At 38.5% G+C, this 21,946-nt stretch overlaps 1 protein-coding gene across 3 annotated transcripts in view; it reads right to left on the bottom strand.

Moving 5' to 3' along the window:
• Positions 1–473: 473 nt before the first annotated feature.
• Positions 474–21,946, bottom strand: part of LOC133274081 (synaptotagmin-9) — a 71,590-nt gene continuing 50,117 nt past the window's right edge. The window contains exons 4-8 of one of the 3 annotated variants that reach the window (XM_061462863.1): positions 8,248–8,368; positions 7,050–7,221; positions 6,305–6,434; positions 5,575–5,731; positions 474–4,509 (exon numbers count right to left, since the gene is read on the bottom strand). In XM_061462863.1, the coding sequence (XP_061318847.1) occupies positions 5,624–5,731; positions 6,305–6,434; positions 7,050–7,221; positions 8,248–8,368 (531 nt within the window). In that variant the 3' untranslated portion in view covers positions 474–4,509; positions 5,575–5,623. Of the gene's footprint in view, positions 4,510–5,574; positions 5,732–6,304; positions 6,435–7,049; positions 7,222–8,247; positions 8,369–21,946 lie in introns of those variants that run through there. The other 2 variants (XM_061462864.1, XM_061462865.1) reach the window with 2 other exon arrangements.

Here is a 21,946-nt window from a genome sequence, read left to right as displayed (position 1 = left end):
CTCTTTTCCACTTGATTCTGGTCTCTGCCAGGGGACCACTGGGAATTTCCCTGAGCTACATGTCAGGTGTTGACAGGAGGATTGCTAATTTTGCTAGCCTGCCATGCTAAATACTAATTTTGGTAATTTAACACACTGTCACTTGGTAGAAGCACTTCTGTAGCATCTTGATTTTCTTAAGTATATATGAGATTCATGTTTGGTATCTTTAAAAATCATTCTGTAATGATGATTATGGCTTTGGGATGAAACAAGAGGAGATTTCAGTACCCAACCCCCCCAATTATATTTATGTGCTGTGAAGTAACTGTCATGTTAACAGCTTTGTCTCTCTGGTCTCATTTATTTTATCAAAACAGAACATTTATGGAGAAAAAATGAGTTAAAACATTTCCAAAGTGTTTTCTGGCTTTCTGACTAATGACTTGAACTTTAATAGTTTAAATACAAAATAGTAATAAATTACAATTGCACAATTTCTTACAGAGTTTTTATTTAGATCAAAACTTATTTGTTCAGACTAGATTTATATAAATAAATCACGGTACATTTTTACTTGTGTTTAGAAGATTGTAATACATATTATAAAATTAAGAAATCTTTTGTCCCTCAAACCATCACTGCAAAAGGAATCATGCATTATTTCTACTAAATGAATAAAATGCTCACCTAATTGAGAGAGCCCTGATACAGGTATGGCTCTACTCTCCAAAATTAGACATGAAACATAGAGATAGCAGTTCTATTTATTGGACAAGAAATCATAAAGTATACTACAATGTACATGTGTTATTAAAAACAAAAGTATACCAAAAAAACACACCTCTCTTCACGCACCTTTGCAATGGGTATTAAAAATGACAGCTGGCCAGCATGCAACTCAGTAAAACATTCCAGTTTTACAATGTCTACATTGAGCAAAAGGAGGAACTAAAAAACCCAGACAAAACAAACAAACACCCCAGATGCTTACAAGTCCTCATGTCAGCTTCCCCTCTTTGACATGTCTGCTGTGTTCAGTCATCAGTTGAGGTATGTCCTGATGGTACCTTTCCTGAACAGTGCCCATCACTGCCATCCGGACTAGTGCACTTTACAGACCTTCGAGGAGATGAAGATCCTTTCAGAGAACTGCAGGACCCTGGATATCTTGCATCTGTAGTCCCTTGAGCAACCCACTGTATTACAAATTAACTCTAAATGCAGCTTTTGAAACTACTCGGCCATGTGCAGTGCCCTTCGAAGATAATTCATACCTTGCACAGCTCAGTTCCCATACTGTAAGGCTACCACTTCAGAACAGAATTAGGGTTGCAAGCAAGGTTTTGCACCAATTACAGCAAGGTGATGCTGTTACGAAGTCTGTCCTGCTGCCATTTTTCCCAGCGCAGAGGGCTTCTATTAAATTCTGCAGGACTCTGGATTACTTTCTCTACATGCTTTTTCCTTTCTAGACATGAAAGTAATTGCTTTTTCACTTGATGCTGAGATGTAATCATTTGACAATGCACTGTTCTAAAGTGAAGAAAGCATTTAATTTGATTACATTTCAGATCAAGTCACCTAGTCCATGATTTTTTCACTTTCCTGTTCAAACAAAATGCCTTAACAGTAAAGTGATTTCAGATATTCCTAACTTTGTCAAACATTTTTCACCTGCATTTCTACTCCTCTTTCTCCCTTCCTGTTTACTGTTTATTACATTTAAAGCAATAAGAGAGTTTGCAGCTATTTTTTCTTTTTTTAATGGCAAATAGGTTCCTTCGGTGCTCCGATGTTGCTGAGTGACAAACATGTAAATCTCTCTCGTCCCTCTGACTTTCAGGGCTCATGTTAATATAGCTACATATCATGTTTGGTGTTTAAAAACATGTGAGTGAAACCAAAACAAACAAAAAGAAAAGAACCAAAACAACCAACATCCCCCTCCCCAGTATCTATCCCTTCAAGACAAGAGGGGTGGACCTCTGTTTTCATTCTTTTGCATTGCCTTCTACTGTTGTCTCACTTTGGATTGAACCAGCAGTTCCTCTACTGGTAGCTGACCTCTATATAACAAGGTTCTTCCATGTACTGCTTTGGTGCTTTGTGGATCCACTGGCATATTAAGCTGGTCTGCATTGATTGGTAGGAACAGTTTGAGCACTGGGGTTTTTATGCTACATATTTGCTTTCTGTTCTGGTCGTCCCTGCTTCCCCATGTTGAGATGCATGTGTGTTTGTCCACTTCCATTATTATTTACAGATAAAAATTAAACAAAAGAGAATATAAATGCTTTTAATGTCTTGTGATTTCAGCAGAAACAGATAAAGAATGATTTGAGCACTCGACTGCAGAAGGGTTGTGCTGTATTTTGGCATCGGAGTATCACACAATTGCCTATTATAATTGGCGTCAGTGTCGCTGTTTTTTCATTAAAAAAAAATTCATTTCATCTGACATGGTGGTTTCTTCTGGAAAACTAAAAGTAACAGTTTAATAGCATGTTGTTAACGAGTGAAGTGGGATTAAAATCTTTGAGATGCATTTCTAAGGGATTTTCTTTTCTGTGTTAGAATTATGATACTTGTCATACAGCATAATTATCTATTTACAGGAAATAAGAAAATAAATGAAGGTTGCAACTTAGGAATTATTCTTGTGAGACTTCTATTAATTTACCTCTGAGATTCATAGATCAGGAAAGAAAGAATGAAGAGTATTGGGATCATAGTTTTCTCTGGCTTTCCAGGTGATTTTGTAGCAGCATATCCTCTGTTCTTTCAATGTGCTGCAGTCCAAAAACAGTAGCAATCTACTGTCCCACCAGAACCATATTATGAAAATGTTTTGGGTCTAGGGAATAGCCTTGGTTAAATGGACTATAAAGGTGAAGAGTAAAGTACCCAAATATAGAAAATAGCTATTGTTTCATATAGGAACTGCAATGAAAAGGCAGATGTTTTTAAAAAGCATGTGGTAATGCCACAACCTGAGTGACAATTTGCAAGTCACGAGTCAGCAAGAATTAGGAGAATTTAATAAAAAATTAGATTTTCTTCCTCATCTCTAAGCCTTTGTGGTTTGCTGGATGCTACTATAAATGCTCACTGAACAGAGACTCTGATTTTCTTGAAGATCCTCATAGGTTATAAAACTAATTTTTCAGAATTTGGATCAAAACTTCAAATATTTTACTCAGTCAGTGCATGCATATTTTTGTTGGGAAAATTTTAAATCCAAAATGCTTGGTGACCATTCAACTCATGCAAGACATGAAGCAATGGGTGTACACATCAACTTACCCAAACCATGTAGAGATCAGGGCTCCCTACCTGCTAAGTATGTAGCGGGCAACTATGCTGAGATTGTATAAAATGCTCACACCTTGAGTCTGCATTTTTAAAATAAAATTTCCCATGTAAAAACTTCAATCAAGTTCTCTCTACAAAAATTTGAAGGAAGAGAGAACTCCACACATGGCTAAGTAAGTGGCAAAAAATTTATCCCAGGGGCTCTTGTTCCAGGACACAGATTTCATCATGTGAAAGAGTTCAGTGCTTGGATTATTTTTTTAATGTTCAGAATTTGTTGGCATTTACAATATACCATCAAGTAAAATAGCTCTGTTAATTGTACTACAAATAATAGAGAAAGTCTTCACAGGCACTATATATTTGGAACAGCATTTTAAAATGACAGTGTGTGTGTGCACATGCACGCACATGTGTGTGCTTGTTGGTGTAACAGAGCATAGCCGCCTGCAATATGTTTCCAACTTTTTGCAGAGTCATGGACACAATTAAGAAACATTGACTGGAAAATCACCCACAAAGGTTAAGGACTAACAGCTTCCTTGCTACACAGATGGTTACCTCCTTTCTAAAAGAGCATACTGCCATTACAAATACCATATGTATCTTGTTCTCACCCAACAGAACTTTTTTCAGTTTTTCAGATTTGAAGGATTTCTGCAAAGAATCATATTAATGTATAGCTTTCCTATAAGGTGAAAGGAGGCACCAACTGAGACTGAGAGCACAACTTGTCATAAAAAAATAAATATCAGTAATTCTTGAAAAAATATTTAGAAAGCTATCCATTCACAATACTGCACTCTCATTTTTTTGCAAATCCAAGAACCATATTTATTTCTGCTTCCCATATTTGTTGGTTTTCATTGCTATCATGCTGCTTGTAAAACCTGGGTTATTCTAATGAAGAGAAATTATGACTTGAATTTGGGTAATGCTTACGACCACACAAATAATCTATTCAGTAGCAATATTGTCAGCTGGAGAATTAATGCTATAAATGGATAACATTATGCTACTTGAAACCAATAGCTCTTCACACAGTAGAAGACTGAGGGTCCTATTCAGCAAATATTCAGGGTCCTATGGCTGTGGCCACAGAAGTTCCAGAAGCTCTCGCTGAGTCTAATCCTGATTCAGGAACCAAAATGATATGCTGTGTATATATTTCTCTGCACAGCCTGGATGCGCTGGACACCCTCCCCCACTTGATTCCTGGGAAGGAAAAAAAATATGTCTCTGTTTAGCTCAGTGACATGAAAAACAGTCCACAGTAATGCAATCTAAAGAAGTTAGCCAGGCATGTATGAAAAGAACAGGATGCCTGTAAAAAGGGAAGAGCTGTCAAAACCTAATTGTGGGCTCTGGCTGCAATAAAATTTATCAAAGAGGGAAGACAGGTTGGATGTAAGGATGTAGATAACTTCTGCTAAGAGACACTTCTTGTATTCTGGGAAATGGTAACAATTACACTATTTCTCATGTGTACGTCAAGCCATTCCTATCAATGCTTGGCTACAACTGAGAACTCGGTGATTGAGTTTTCTAAACCCAGCTCCCAAATGCCCAGGCAGGCTTTTCAAATGTGGCACTTCAGCTCATAGTTAGCTTGTCACTGAGGGCGCAATCATATAGGCAGATCTCCCCCACTTTGCTCGATCTTCTTTCATGGCATACTTAGTTGTTGTCAGCACCCTTGTACTGAAGAGGCATGGTGCATACCCACTGCAACAGAGCCTGTGAGCACTCAAAGTTCTCACTGGTGAATCTGTGCTGCTGTCGTCCCAGGCACCAATAAATGTAATTGCTTATGGACACAGGGCAAGACTGTGATTTTATTTTTGCTACTTTTTAGCATCTTCCTATTGCCCAACAATTATTTATGCAGCTACCTAGTGTTAGTGCTTACAGACAAGTAGGTGAAGTCCTCAGTTGTATTCTAGTAACATGGTCGCACTCTGATGCATAAAGTATACTCAGAGAGGCTGCAAACTCTCTGCGTCTGTATATTAGGTGCTTATGGCATTGTTTGTGGCCTGATATGAATACTATGGTCTTTCCTGTCTTTCTGCATTGGGGGTAACATTGTAGCTATAACATAGTAGTTTCTTTTGACTGGGATTACTGACTGACTTTAGTCAGTGATAGCAACAAGTGATGGTAACTCTTAGGAAGCAATTTAGCTAGATCTTTGACAAATTTTTGTGTATCATGAGTCAGGATTAGTATTCCCTGTATTGGGGAGAGGATTAGACAGAGGGATTAAAAGGACATCTTTACCCCACTGGACTCTGTGGAATAGCCCCTGAGGATATGGCTAAGAAAGAGTTCAACAGGAATGCCAAATTTCTGCTGAATAGGTTAAAAGGGTGAGGAAGCCTCTTCGGCAGCCATCCAAGCGCAGAAGACCTGCATAACATTTCTGCTGAATAGGGCCCTAAAGACAAAAAACAAAACAAAACAAAACAAAAAAAACATAGGAACCTTAAAAAGCTTTTCTGATTGTGTCGCTTCTTATCAGCACCTCAGATCTCCAGAGACACTTAAACATTTTTTTTTCAGTGCAGTTAGGCATCCCTCGAGATGTGCTAGTGGCATGGATGATATATTGTTACGAGAGAAGAAGTCATATTAGATTGTTATATATAAAAAAAATAGGTCTTGGCTGTTCTGTAAACAAGGTCCATTTCTTTACATCAATTAGCAGTGAAAGCTACCCAAGATCTTAATTTAAAAAGCAAAACTAAACCCTTAATCCAGTGTATAATGCTCATTTTCCCATGTATATATGTTAAATACATTTATTACTGTCTCCCTAAAATTGAAAGGAGCAGACTTAACTTGCATGTTATATCTGACTTTTAATACCAGTGTTTCTGAGCTCTTTTCTATGTTTTAGTGCATGCATGTGGATCTTGGTTTTGTTCATAAAATTTTATTCAACTTCTAATGCCATATGGAAGAATATTCACAATTATAGCAATAGGGAAGCAAGAAACAAAAATCTTACCTCTGCAAGGGGATGCCAGTGAGCAATGGGTTTCCGAGGATATGACAGCATTTCGTTCCAGTGGTCACGGCCTAGACTTTCTGCATCGTTGCCTACTTGACATACTCCAATGACCTCATTGTGACCTACACTGTGAAAATGTTCCATAATATTTTTTTCTTAAAATTTTACCTTTAGAACCATATCATTTACTTATTTCATTAAAAACATAATCATGGATTTTTATAATTAATTATTGCCTGAAAAATATAAGGAACTATAAAGTACCTAGGTTTGCTCTTTGCATTTCTCACTAATCACAGCAATTTAGTATTTTCCCCATTATAGCATACACTGTGTGTCTGTGTGCATGTTTCTTAATTTTGCCTGCAGACATGAAAAGTTAGTTGCCTGTGTTCTGTAATTAGTTACAAATACAAATAAGCTATAAACCGTAATTTTAGAAACGGAGAAATGTGGAAAAACAGAACATCAGTGTGTCGACTGTATGATATGTTCAGTTATTTCAGGTAGATAGATACGCAGCTTAGTTATGTCAGTTATGGATGCAAATCTGTATTTTAAAATACAGGAAGGAAATTCTGCCTGGTGTTACAAGAAATTTTAGTCTTCTACCAAACTCAACACGACATTAATTTCCCGTTTATTGGGGAAAAAAAAATAGCTTTGTTTCTGGATGCAGAACTACTATGCAAGATTTTGTAAGTCAATAGATGATGTTATTTTACAGCTACAGGTATCTCACCGGTCGTAATCCATAACAGCTATCGACAAGTTAATTTGATCAATGTTTTCTGGAGGGACGTCAAAAACTATGGCTTCATTGTAAACAGGATTAAGGGTATTCCTCTTGGTGGAGGTTTTTCTTTTCTTTAGTCGCCTTCCTTCACACATTAAAGAAACCTTCACGTAGGGATCTGTGTGAATCATAAGAACAAAGTTGGTTTTCTTTTGCTGTTTTTAAGCAAACATAAAGGGAAAGTCAAGGGAGCATCCTTCTTGTATGCCCATACCTGCTTGCGGAATTAATCACCTGGACCTGACTGGAATTTGAGCTTCTTTATTACCGTGGAATTCCTGGGAGGCAGTAGAGCTTTGAAAGCTTTACCTGATTGACTGGTTATAATGAAAAATTTAGGTTCAAGAAGCTCTTTGTTGTGTATCAACTTCTCAAAGGGTATTAAAATGTCCACTGAACCGTGTTATACATGACTGTTTTATACAACAGCCTGTGTATCAGCCTATTTATAACAGCCTAATTACTTGTGCAGATTTGTAGGACAAACAGAAGATGACAATATTTTTCACTGTGGGATTTACTGATGTATGGTAAAAATAATTAATAGAGTAACAATTAGTGGCTTATATTTCTCAAGAGAATTGTAAGTAAGTTTAAACCCCTCAGTGTAGCAAAAAAAGGTATTTCTTTGTAGCTCCTTTCTGGGAGCTCTACAACTCCCTGCTAGTAGGTAAAAGTCATCTTTGAACTCTTATTTAAACTAGTTTCTTGGTTTCATCATCAAGTTTTGAAAGGGTTGCTGAAAGGAATCTGGGATGATCCCATTTTGTCCACACACCACCAACAGCAGCATTGGCTCCGTGGCTCTGAGAGACTGTTAGTGAGGGTCAGTCTGCTCTGTGCCATAGCTGTAACAAATAGTCTGCTGTACAATTTCCCAGTGTTATGAACACAGTTTGGCTAACTTGTGCTATTCTGAATCACAATGACTTCAGAAATAATAATCTTGAAGCCTTGTTGGTTGCAATGGAGCAAATTGAAATATATTATTTATTTCTCTGAAATTCCTGTGCTCCAGTAACTCAAGAGCTTGTAGTGTAGAATCCTCTTCTCAAAAATCATTCTGGGATTCGACAGTGCTGATTCTGTGTCTCAGGAGGGAAACAGGACAGAAATCCACATTGACCATTAAATTCATTCCTACCTGATGCTCCTGTGATATCCATTGCTTTTAAATTTCTTGCCTTTATTATTGTAATAGTTAGTCTACCAGCTGTTGGAAGGTAGCAGAGTGAAAACATCAGGTCACCAAGATCCACGTTATCCTGTTTCAAGGAAAGAAAGATAATGTGAAGCAATAATAGCAACTTTCCTACCCATGACAAGAGCTAAAGATAAAAATATACCTTTGGGGATCTACAGTTATGCAAGCAAAAGCTGAATTGTCATTCTGAAATATATCTGAAAAACCCGACACCCATCTGCATAGAAGGTTGCAACATTTGTTGATAGACAACCAAAATTCTCAAGCGTAAATGTGGTTACAGTTTCTAGTGCTCAGTACTTGGAGACGAAACACATTTAAGTGATGAGATACACTTGGGGCACTAGAAAGTCTTTGTTCTATTTTATGTCTGTAGTGATTTGTGTGTATTGTTGACGGGCTGCACCAGATCTCTGTGCCTCTCCTTCTGGTCTGCAAAAGGATACCCATAGAGAGGTACACTGAAAAAAGACATTGGTTGGGCAGGTCAAAGCCTTATGCAACTCTCAAGCTTTCATAAACTGAGGTGTGGTAGGTGTGAAGTCACTGTGGTAATGCGACAGTCTCCACCAGAAGTAGAGTGCTGTGCCATGCATAGACAAGCTCCCTTTTGTAACCTTATCCACCTCTTTCACTGACAGAATGGTTTGTAACCTTTTCCTGTGTCAGTGGCATTAGGGTTTCAGAAAGGCAGTAGAAAATAAGAAAACCGTGTTTTCTCATACAAAAGCATCTGATTTTTCTGTTTTGTGGTTTGTTTTCTTTTAAATAAAATCAATCTCTTTTATAAATATATAGTGAATAAAGGATTGTATTAAATGATTTTGGGGATTTAATTTGCTTTTTTTTTGACAGGGCAGTGAAGTGGTACTTTCATAGACCTACCTCCAGCAACCTCAATTCTTGTCTAAAAAAGTTACTCTGTCCAGCAAATTCAGAGCTACATTCTAGGCTTTATAAGGAAGGGAAATACAGCTGTTGTGGAATATGTGTGTCTTGCCCACTTAGCTTTGTGCAACAGCTTCACTTCCTTGCCCAAGTTGGCTCCTTCTGCGCCAATCACCAAAAAATGAAGGGTGTTGAATGAAAATATCTTGAAATGCACCTAAGAGGTTAGTGTTTGTCTCTAAGCTAGGCGGTGTACAGACCAATGCCCATACCCTATACAGTCACTTTACATAGCTTCATGAGTTAGCTGGAGAGATGGGCAGGACAGAAAGAATCCTTGTCACAGAGCTGTAGAAAAATGTGATGTTGGAAGGGTTTTCTAGAGATCACTTGGCCCAGCCCCTTGCTCAAGAGAAGCTTCTTCACTTTAGTTCTCAGCTCATGCAAGGAAAAAACCCCCAACCAAACAACAAAAACATGTACATTAGTACAGAAATAAGTACTTTCCTTGTGCTATTATTGATGAAAAATGTTGACAGAGAAAGAAAAAGCTGATATAGGCCCTTTATCAGTAATAACTAGCTTTTAACCCTGACTTGACCTCATCAACTATCATCTTTTGCATTCTGAAGATCAGTGCTTCATGGTAGCCGTAAAGCTAATAAAGGTTGTGTGACAATATCAAGAAGGCTGATATTACTCACCCTATTTAGTGTCTCTTGATGACTCATAATTGGAAGCAGTCTTGCTGCAACAAACTGTGTCACTGACTCGCTTGGGCTATGAAAGGATCAAAGTGCTGTTTGAGAAGGTGATGCTCTGAGAAGTCCTACAGGCTAAAGTGTGTTCAGCACATCCAGAAGACAGTTCTCTTAGCTAATGTTACAGGAGGAATAACTGATCTCTGAAATTTTCCCAGCAGTCAGCTGGAGCTTTGTTCCTATAACCTGGGGAACAGGAAGCAGAGATTTCACTTATCCTTCCCATTGTGAGCATTTAAGTGTACATCCCCAACTCTGAGGTGCTGAGGTTTGTAGCTGTGGAATTCTCTCTCATGCAGGAACTCTGAGGGGAGCAGAATTTCATAAGACATTTAAAGAAATTATTGAGTGAAGCCACCTTTTCGCAATTTGGGGAATTTGTCCCTGAAAATTTTGATTGAGAAGTTATTTTTAATGAATTGGCCACAGACTTTCAGGAGAAGATAGCCTTGTTGACGCAGGTTTTCCCTGAACATAAAGAAGCTCTCAGACAACTGTTGTTTTAACTCTGTATCTGGTATACTTAGATATTGTCGACCACAGCAAAGTCATTCTCTATAAAACTCCAGTGCTCCACATGGTGACAAGATAATTCATTATGTGAGTACTGTAAATGCTTTGCAGTTACTACCAAATACAGGAGTTTCCATGCCAGACTTGATCATCCTGAATAAACATTTTAAAACCTTTCTTTAATTCTTATCAAGGTATTCATAGGTAAAGGGATTACTATGCAATTGTTTTAGATACAAATTCCAGGAAAAAAAACGTTAACCCTCTGCATAAATGAACTGGTTAGGAAAGAAGAGATCATATGTGTTGAATGTAGGAATTATGCCATAATAATACACAAGCTTTGCCTTATGCTTGAAAAATAATCATCACATAAACCGTGATGCATTTTTTTTAGCAAATGCTATAATAATACTTTATTGATGCTTTTTGAAAAATTGCACTAGGCATTGTACAGGAAAAATATTATTAAACTGGAAACAGAGCCCGTAATTTCTTCAGCCTTTTCCAGTTCTAGAAGTTGGATCTGTCATAGCACTAGGTCACAGATGATTGTGAGATTCAGTCTGTTCATAAGCCAATGCTAGTAGTAATCTAACCATGGAAGTCTGAGAATAAAACTGAAGGAAAGCTTGCAGGCAGCAGCGGGAAAGAAATATATTTTTTGGCATGCAAATCCTACTCTGAGTCTGAAAAAGAAGCCCTGTCTTCTCACAATTTCATTTTGATTTGTAGGGAATTAACTACTACTCCATAATACTGGTTACTTGCAAATGTTTTCTTAATTTGGGAAAGATAGATCTTTTTTCTAATTTGGGAAAGATAGCTTTTCCCTGTGCTCTGGCTACTCTACCCTGCTTACCCCTATTTTCTGTAAGGGAAGGGCAACATTTTTAACTGTTCCTAACATTGTAAACTTTGCTTTTGGGGCTTCAAGGTTCAACTTAAGGAGGGACTATTCTTCAAAGAGAAGCAAAAACTGTGATTGCACCACAGAATTTGCTTGTGAGTGCTCATCCATCTGGGTAACTACAGTGAAACAGGCAACATGCTCTGGCTGGAGATTAGTGGTGTTGCGGGCAAGAATGACTGTTCCACCCAGGTCCTTTGTAATAAATTTAGTTTCTTAACAGAACTGAGGTCTGTGTAACAGAGCACAGAGAGGATTATTGCATATCTTCACTGGTTTAAAATCACTGAGCCAAATGGCTTAAGCCACGGATTGTCACCGGAGGTGTACTGTGTTACCAAGAAATAGCCTTAAGGAAGAGAATTAAAAAGCATAGAATGTAGGATCTTCTTCAAGGATTATGCTTCTGTTTGAATTGAGTACTTGCATGTTATTGTGTATGTTTAACAAAATGTGGTGATATAAATATTACACTGCCAGAGACACATTTTAGAATTCCTGCTTAGGAAAAGATTTCATAATATTGTAGGTTATCAAGTCATGCATTTTGTACATTCCAAATTTGTGTTGAACTTTATTTAGTGTGGCGATAACACTGTACTGTGCATGTCACAGAGCAACCAGGTCAGCCCTAATATAATCAGACCAAAAGGCTGGTTAATAGTATTAATAACATGAATAAAATATTCAGGAGATAATTAAATTCTAACAATGATCTTTTCAATATGAGTATGGCCCATATTATTTTTCTTCTAGTCCTGTTCAGCAGGTAGCATATTGTAAGAACTGAATAAATGTACCTAAGGTCCAGGCTCCTCTCCCATTGTCCTCAAAAACTGTCCACATTGAGAGGAAGAAAGCACTGCCTCCGTTTTTAATCTATAGCCTGCTCATGCCTGTACTCTAAAAATTGGTGTCTGCTTTTCCAGTGCCCCAGTCTTCAGCTTCATGCTTGGGGTGATGGCTGAGTGCTTCAATGTTGTTGGGAGTGTCCTATAGTGAGCTGCACAGCCTATTTCTGACAATCCCTCTTAGATTTGTCTCTGAGCCCGTATTCTATTAATACAGCCCTTTATTCAACAGGGCAAGAGCATCAAGTTTCTTCCTTAAAAATTTTCCTGGTGTTACCTGGGAGAGTTAGATATATTCAGTACTGGGTAAGAAGTCAGCTGGAGAGTTCAAACCAGAGAGGTAAATCACAAGGTTAGCCTGAAAAACGCATCTTCACAAAGGGAACGAATCCTGTACTGCAACCTCAGGATAGAATAGGACCCTTTTACTGCCATTAGGAGCATGGAGGTAAGACTCCCCTATCCCATTATGCTTCTTTCTTGTTCCATTTCTGGTGGAAATACTTAATGTACCATAAAAATCATATTACTTGAGTAATTTTCAGTGGCTTCTACCTAAAGGTTTATTGTTCCTGTGTTTCCTAGAAAGCATTTCTGGTCATCTGAGTCTAACCCAGCACACTGAACATGGAGGTGTATAATCTTAAAGGTGACTATGACAATGGGCCCTTAAATGGCTTCACACTGATTCCTTGGAGGCTGCGTTAGGAAGCTCAGGCTTGATCAAACCTGTGAGCTACCTGCTCGTTGAGCTGTTTCTGACAAATGGGTATGATATTTGGGATGAGATTTCTCCTCTCCCTTCTCACAAATACATTTGGGTGCAGAGAACGGGTATGTAAAATCATGGAAAACAGGCAGCAAGGGATGGAAGGAAACAAAACAAATTATAGGTTCCAATTTCTGCTTTTGCCTCTTCTCTAGGAGAAGGTATGCTGTCCACCAGTTAGGCAATCACAGTTTTCTGAAACTTGTGGTTTTTATTTCTGGAGCATCCAAGCTGTGACAGGCTTGCTCTCATGTAGTGCCTGTGCCATTCTAATTAAAACATATGTCTCAAATATACCAGGCTCCTCAGCTCTTCAGCTATAAAAAGACAGACACTGCTTATTTATTTTTCTGGTATGTTGCAAAAATAACACTAATTATGGACTGTGCTCTGATGCATTTTTATGCATCTCATCAACTTACCATTAATAGGAGCATTCACAGGCAGTGGTGCCCTTGCTCACTTATTTTAAAGTGGCTGTTGAAAAACGTTTTTAAGGCACTAGTGATTTTAGAGACTTTGGAAGTTCTTATTGCTACGTCAGAGCTGTATAGCTCAGGCAATGGTAACTTAGCATATGACCTCCTTTAGCAGTTATACATATCTCTGCAAAGGTCACTGTAAAACAGGAAAATTTCAGAGGTGTCATGAAAAGAGATGTTATCATTTGAGCTTTTAAAGCACAGAAAGGATTGATTACCAGTATTTAATTAAATTCTCTCATTTTTTTCCCTCCTAGCTGAAGAATACGAGTTTTATTTTAAACAAAAAACAAATCTTCCTAGTTATTTCATAATCTTTCTTGGAATTAATGGAATTTTACTTCTGTATTGCAAGACTAATTTTAGTGAGCATCATCCTAATATTTGATAATGTCAGGGGTTTAATTTTGCAAGGATTTATGTTAGAAGAGCTTCACTCTGCTGAAGACATTTTAAGTATACTAGGTATAAGTGCTGAGTATAAATGAATTAAAAACATTTTAAGGAGTGCTATCTGGTTTTGGAGATATAGATTTATGAAGTTGTTCATCTGTGTTGAGAAGTCTAGATTCAGATCTAAGTTGAGGTACATGTCCAAGACACAAATAATACACAAATACTATATTAAACAAATTTGAGACTCTAATCTGTTTGGGAATTATAGTAAATCTAAAGTATCTAACATGATGAACTAATGAAGTTAGCTCTACATTTTTGATTATTTAATCATAGAGTTACTTTGAGTTTATGAGAAATGTATATTTAGAAAAACTCTTTAGAAATGTTTGATTTTAATTGATTTGCATGTGACTAGAAGAGTGCCAGCTGCGTTCTCATTACACATTTTAAGATGAATAGAGAAAGTATGACTGGAAAATTCTATTTTCATGACATTTTTCTTACAATCAAACTTCTGGTGTCCTCAACATAAAAAGGACATGGAACTGTTGGAACAAGTCCAGAGGAGGGCCACGAGGATGATCAGGGGAATGGAGCACCTCCCGTATGAAGACAGGCTGAGAAAGTTGGGGCTGTTCAGCCTGGAGAATAGAAGGCTGCGTGGAGACCTCATAGCAGCCTTCCAGTATCTGAAGGGGAGCTATAAGGATGCTGGAGAGGGACTCTTCATTAGGGACTGTAATGATAGGACAAGGGGTAACGGGTTCAAACTTAAACAGGGGAAGTTTAGATTGGCTATAAGGAAGAAGTTCTTTACTGTAAGGGTGGTGAGGCACTGGAATGGGTTGCCCAGGGAAGCTGTGAATGCTCCATCCCTGGTGGTGTTCAAGGCCAGGTTGGACAGAGCCTTGGGTGACATGGTGTGTCATGTGTGTGTCAACCCCCACACCTTTAGTGTGAAGTGTCCCTGCCCATGGCAGGGGGGTTGGAACTAGATGATCTTAAGGTCCTTTCCAACCCTGACTATTGTATGATTCTATAAATGATCTCTAGAGAAGTAGATTATTTATTAATGCCTCAATCAAAATATATATACAGAGATATGGCTAATTAAAGTTTGTCGAAAAATGGGAATGGTCCTTTACAATTATTCTTTCAATACATCAATGTCAGGCTATACTTCATGTTTTAAGTTAATTTGCAAATTGTATTATTTTCTCAGAGTGATTCCAATTTTTGCATTTTATTGTCTGTGTTTATTCATGTTTTCCTTAAAAAATGAAAGCAAGTAAGTAAAGAAGCTTTTAGACCTAGGTATACAAAAATTTGTCTGATTTCACTTCCTAGGAAAGACCATTAAAAAAAGGTCTGAAGCTTAGTTTCACTACAGTGAAGGAATACAAGAAAGCTGAAGTATTTGCATGTAATTAATTCTGGATTTTATACTGCTTTGGCTACACAATATAATTTTCATGTCAAGTCATAGACTGGTTATCAACTATTATGCCTACACAACTGCACAAAGTGTATATATAGAGAAGCTAGTCTGGTGGGATGCACAAAAAGGCAGGATAAGAAAATGAACATTTGAATCCCTAGTACTCTCTCCATGGGCTTGTCTGTGTTACAGCATTTACTACTACACATTGATAAAATACCAGGGAGCTGGAAGGCTCTTGCATGACTAATCAGCTAAAGAATCTAAGCAAAAAACCCTTACAGGGGAGAAAGCAAGCACTTAGGCCATCCAGCAAACAGATGTTGTGTGTTGTAATTTAAAAAAAAATACTCTCTTGACAGTGAAGATTACCTTCAACTTTGATGCTTAACTATGTGGCTTGATTTTTCTCTATTAGAATTTATATTAGTAATGCTAAGGTAATACCACAACAGAGTTTCTATTACCTTATCTCTTAGGCATTCTGAAACACCTTATGGTCAGTCAGAAATCTTGCCTGACAGACCAAATCTGAATATCACAACTTTGTGCTGTACTTCATAAGGGCTGAAAGAAGTATGAATCCTTCCTTCAGACTGTGTTGTAGAGAGCCGGTATGAGCTCAGGGAGTTTATTTTCTCATTTTAACTTACTCATAGTTTTGCCCAGTATCTTGGCAGTTTCTATATAAAACAGGATCAAAAGTAAAGCACTCAGCAGGTAGCATATCCCCTATCTCCACTTCAGAGCCTGAAGATCTTTTGATACGGATCTTTTTTTCTCTCTTGTTTCCATCATCCTTGTGTCATGACTGCTTTAAGGCAGATCACTGCAGTCCACATAAGGGGGATCCTCCAGACATGACTTTGTTTTGTGTCAGTTAGTCAAGATATCTTAGAACGAGATAGCTGGAGTCAAATGATAAGCCTTTCACCTTTATATATTTAAGAACAAATACAGTTAATGTTTTTGAGAAGAACATACCCATAACTTGCTCTTGCCACAATGTCCTTAGTAAGTCAAGGACAGAGGCCTTTCCCGGTCAGGCAGTCAATGTACCTATCTCCCTAAAATCCCAACATCTGCATTGTCATAATTTATATCCTGTAAATAGGATAGCAGTGATTGTCCTCAGTTGATCAAGTCATTTAAGTCTTTATTGATAAATTATTCTCTAATAAGAGCTTCACTTTAAAAAAGCCTCCATTCAGTAAACTGCGTATACATACTTATTTTTAAACCTATGCTGAAATCCTAGATTTTACTGGCTTTGAATCCTTTACATGCATTTTCAATTCCCAACAACTAAAGTGCTTTGCTGAATCTGGGCCTAAGAGTGAGTCTAATGAATTATCCCACAGCTACTGAGATTGAGTTAATGTCTTCATTTGTTCAAACTAAATTGATGAACTGGGGAGACAGTCTGAATCGAGCTAATGAAAAACAGTAGAAACGTGATTGGAAAAGTTGGAGTACCTGTCCTGTTTATGTACGTGTGGCTGTGTCAGGAATTTATTTAACAGGAAAACCAGAAAAGAGGTATTCTGAAAAGAAAAATTCTGTAGTAACTTCAGTTATTGAGAAAAGGAAAGAGCCTGCATAGAGTTGTTTCTGAAGGCTTGCTAGATGGCATCATTGGTCAGAGAAAGAAATTAATTAAGGTTTAAGTTTCTCCTTGTAAGTTAAACTGTTCCTCTGAAAACTGTTTTGTTTTCTTGATTTGTTACTGCTTTTTGCAAGTCTTCTATCATTTGTTGCTTTCTACATAATATGAAGTTCAGTATAGAAGTAATAATACAGAAATGTCTGCTTTGACTCTTCTTTTCCAGGCATTGCAGGCTGCCTTTTATCATGTTGATTGTTACCTGGGGACAGGAGGTGCATGTGTGGAGGACAGGGAATGCCTGAGAGACAGAGAAAATAATTTCATCTTCCTGATCTATTATTTATAAATGAAAATGTCACAACCTGTAAGATGTGAGTTTACAAGCGAGGTGCTCTGGGCAGATTTGCTGCTGCTTATCTTCTAGTATATCCCATTTCAGTGTATCCTACCTTGTCAGTGTTTACAGGTTGCTACCTTTGGTATTGGGCTTCAAATTTCTTTTGAAAGGGAAGTCTCTTGAGGGTGCGTTTGATTTCAAAATGCTAAAGTTTTAAAGGAGAGTACTTCAGCACAGAGCTAAGTCAAACCTCCGCAGAGAAGGCAGCGGTACTTTACAAATGTTGACAAGCTTGGGAACAGCAATTAAAGAGAAATCGATTTCTATATGAATAGATATCTTGGAGAGCAACGGTTTTCTCAAAAGGAAATGTAAGGGAGCTCTTCGCTGGGAAACATGAGTTTTGATGTTAGGTGAAGATGGTAAAAATGGAAGGACAAGTAGGTCAGGCAGACAGGGGATGCCTCACAGAGGGCAGTTTCACAAGACAATCCAACAGTGCAACCAGGAAGAATAGGCAGTAGTTTCCCAAAATGAGAACCAAACCTTTCAATGAATGTCCATCAGTATCTGACATGTCATAGAATCATAGAATAGTAAGGGTTGGAAAGGACCTTAAGATCATCTAGTTCCAACCCACCTGCCATCGGCAGGGACACCTCACACTAAACCATCTCACCCAAGGCTCTGTCCAACCTGGAATTGAACACTGCCAGGAATGGAGCATTCACAACCTCCCTGGGCAACCCATTACAGTGCCTCACCACCCTTATAGTAAAGAATTTCTTCCTTATATCCAATCTAAACTTCCTCTGTTTAAGTTTTAACCTGTTACCCCTTGTCCTGTCACTACAGTCCCTAATGAAGAGTCCCTCCCCAGCATCCTTTGTAGGCACCCTTCAGATACTGCAAGGCTGCTATGAGGTCTTCACGCAGCCTTCTCTCCTCCAGGCTGAACAGCTCCAACTTCCTCAGCCTGTCTTCATATGGGAGGCGCTCCAGACCCCTGATCATCCTCGTGGCCCTCCTCTGGACTTGTTCCAACAGTTCCATGTCCTTTTTATGTTGAGGACACCACAACTGCACACAATACTCCCAAGTGAGGTCTCACAAGAGCAGAGTAGAGGGGCAGGATCACCTCCTTCAACCTGCTGGTCACGCTCCTTTTGATGCAGCCCAGGATACAGTTGGCTTTCTGGGCTGCAAGCACACACTGAAGCCGGCTCATGTTCATTTTCTCATCAACCAACACTCCCAAGTCCTTCTCCGCTGGCCTTCTCTGAATCTCTTCTCTGCCCAACCTGTATCTGTGCCTGGGATTGCTCCGACCCAGGTGTAGGACCTTGCACTTGGCATGGTTAAACTTCATGAGGTTGGCATCAGCCCACCTCACAAGTGTGTCAAGGTCCCTCTGGATGGCATTCCTTCCCTCCAGGGTATCAACCGAACCACAGAGCTTGGTGTCATCAGCAAACTTGCTGAGGGCGCACTCAATCCCACTTTCTATGCCAGCGACAAAGATGTTGAACAAGATCGGTCCCAACACCGATCCCTGAGGGACACCACTTGTTACTGGTCTCCAACCCAGTAATTTATCAGCAGGCTGTAATTGATTTGGATTAGACCTCAATTTTTGCTGAAATACTGAGATTGAAAAAAAACAAGGAAAATGGAGGTTAATGGCACTGTAGTGCACAATACAGGCTAATGTGGGTGGGCCAATCTTGCTCACTTTAAAGGAAACTCTTGATGAACAAACATCATGCAGATGGAAAGCAATGAGAAAATATGGTTTCAAGGTTAAATGATAGCTCGTTGTAACAAGAAAGGCTGAATTACATGTTGAGTATTCACTACTTCTAGGCAAATGTGAGGATAAAGAAAATGAAGCAGCAAATCCATTCTAATGCATAAAATTATTTCTACCATGAATTATTTGTCAGTTACCTCTTGCTTCTATTCTGATATAAGTTGAAAGTAATGTTCAATTATCTCAATACCTCCCTAATAATGAAAATCTCAAATTGAAGGAAAATTACAAGAGAGAAAACTGGTTTTAAAAATAAGTTAACCGATCAAAATATTTTAATCCAAAATATCTTGCCTGTTAGTATTTCCTTCCTAGTGTGTTAAAATTAAAATGTCAATTTAAACTAAATCTGTACCAAAATTAACGGACTGTCCTTTCACTCTACCTTGAGTTACAATGGCTGCATGTGCACTTCCAGCTTCGCTAAAATATCACAAGATACTCCATCTTCTAACACCACTCAATTATCTGTCCACATACCAAACCTGAAAGCAACCAGCATGTCAGGACCCTGAGGGCCTTAACAGGCCTTACTGGCCTTGACCACCCCACAGGACTTTACGCTCACCCTACCAATGGCGCCATTTCCCCAAAAGGTCCCCACTTCAGCCCTGTCCAGGGCTGTTGGACCTCGTCCCAGTGACACGGCAGGATGCTGGTCTCCAGCTCCCCACAGTCTTGCCCTGCCTGGCCGTGGGCCTCGCTGAGCCGGGTCCATCCGTGGGCAAACATCTTGACCTGGCTTGACCCATCCCCAGGGAGCTGATGATGCCAAAGGCTGACCCTCAGTTCACCTGGCTGGGGCATGCGGATGGAAGCTGACTGGCGAAGTCCTGCCCAGCAGCAGCAGGGCCCCCCCATGCTCCTGATGCATGGAGCAGCCAGCCCTTGTGCCCTGCTGACAAAGTCTTCATTACAGGTAACGGCTCGCAGACTGGCCATTCTATATTAAAAATGCTAATATAGACATGCTGCTGAAATGAGATGATACTAAAGCTTTGCGCCATGTGAACAGTTCCTCACCCCTTCTTAGCACTGAATGTCATTATCTGTGCAGGCATTTTGTGTTGAGTATAGCAGCCATCTTTTGTATCATGCATTCTGAGCACATCATTCTGAAAAGGAGAGAAACTAAGTATCTGAGTAGTGCTGAAAAAAGATGGAGAGAATCACAGTATCAGGGAAAACCAACCAACCAAACATTTTCTTTTCAGTTTGTGTAAGCACCTATAGTGTTTTGTGGACATATTCACGATACTTACATCAGCTGTTCTGTACTGACTTCCTTGCTACTCAGGCTTAGCACAGGTTGTATGCAAAATGGATAACAAAGAAAGGCCATTTTCATAAATTTGAATCTACTTTTAGTGTAAGAAAAGTTTGCTCTACGATTTTGTTTTTGAAGAAGCTGCTATGAAAAAGAGAAGTCTAAATAGTATCATGTGCTTGAAAACCAGAAAGCTACTGCCAATCTTTGAGCTGCAGTTCCACGTCTTTCTTGCCCTTCCAGAACTTTTCTTTGAGATATCTTAGTTTTCTTTTTTGTAATTTATTTTAAAACAGACATCTCTTGTTGAATTTTCTCATCTGCTGTGTGATTCCATCTCTGGTCTAATTTCAGTAGAGAAGATACAGTGGTCTGCTATATACATATCTGGGTACATGCCCTGGGACAGCCAGGAGGGCTTCATTCTGCTCAGGGCTACAGTGTAATGAATGCAGAAGCTGGAGAAGCACATGTGCTTTGTTCGTTATAAACAGGCAGCAAAAAAGCATTTTGCCCATAGATTTTGCCCACTTGAACACAATGGGCTCCTTTCACAGACATTAAAATAACTATCAGTGAACAGTGTATTGCCATTAATTCAAACTGTATAATCCTTTAAAAATTCATCTGATATCTGGATATCAAATCCAAGTTCAATGAAATTTTTGGTGTGTTCTTCTTCTCTTTCTGATCCTTTTTGGCTTCTCATCCCACTAAAGAGTAATAAGAGAATTACTACCTCTGTTAATAAGGTATACCTAAGGCAGACTTTTCAAAAGTAACATTTTCTATGTGCAAGACTTTTCAAAAGTAACATTTTCTATGTGCAACTCACTTTAAGTTCAGTGCCCATTTAGCAGGTGGGGAAAGAAGCATCATTTTATGAATCTGTTTCTTCCTTTTTTTTTTTTCCCCCTACAACTTAACACAGACATTTTCTTCATCATGATTTAGATTAAAGTTATTTAGATTAAAAATATTATTTCTTTCAAAAAGGTACCTTTCCTGGGTTTCCTTATGATTTTAAAGCCAAGGATCAAGTATCTTTCTGTTGAAATTTCTCCATTTGTTTTGTTTCTCTACAGACAATTCTGTCGCGTTGTGTCATGTACCCCCACAGGTCAGAAACCACTGCAAAGATTTCATGGGCTTTTGTTGGTTAAAAGTAGCTTTTTTTCTAGCACTCCCTGATGTTGAAACCCTGTTACCTTTGAAATGGACTTGGTTACTATTTAGTGGTTCAACTAAATACAAAAAGTTGGCTTGTGATGTAACCTGTATAAACAGTAACGCTGGTGCCTTATCAGACTCAAATGCACGATTCACAGAAATTACCAATATAAGAAAAATGGTTAAAAGGGATCATTATGGCTCAAAAACATGTCCGAGAGCATTCCATGTAACTTCTGTTAGGCTGAAAGCACAACTAAATTTCACAACATTTTACTAGTAACACTTCTCTATAATATTACTTACTTTCAACAACAGAAAAGCAATTTCCACAGAAGTTTAATTTACTTCTTTTTAATTTATTTAAATGGGTCATATGGAATGAAAATCCCTGCAAATTTCAAAGCAAAGCAATCAAGGTAAAGAGACTACTTCACT

This window comes from Pezoporus flaviventris, unplaced genomic scaffold, assembly GCF_033815535.1.
Source record: "Pezoporus flaviventris isolate CSIRO_AGI_PZ_B2104156 unplaced genomic scaffold, CSIRO_AGI_Pfla_v1 ptg000036l, whole genome shotgun sequence".
Lineage (NCBI taxonomy): Eukaryota > Metazoa > Chordata > Aves > Psittaciformes > Psittacidae > Pezoporus > Pezoporus flaviventris.
The sequence above is the reverse complement of the archived record's forward strand: the minus strand, read 5'-3'. Positions and strand labels throughout refer to the sequence as shown.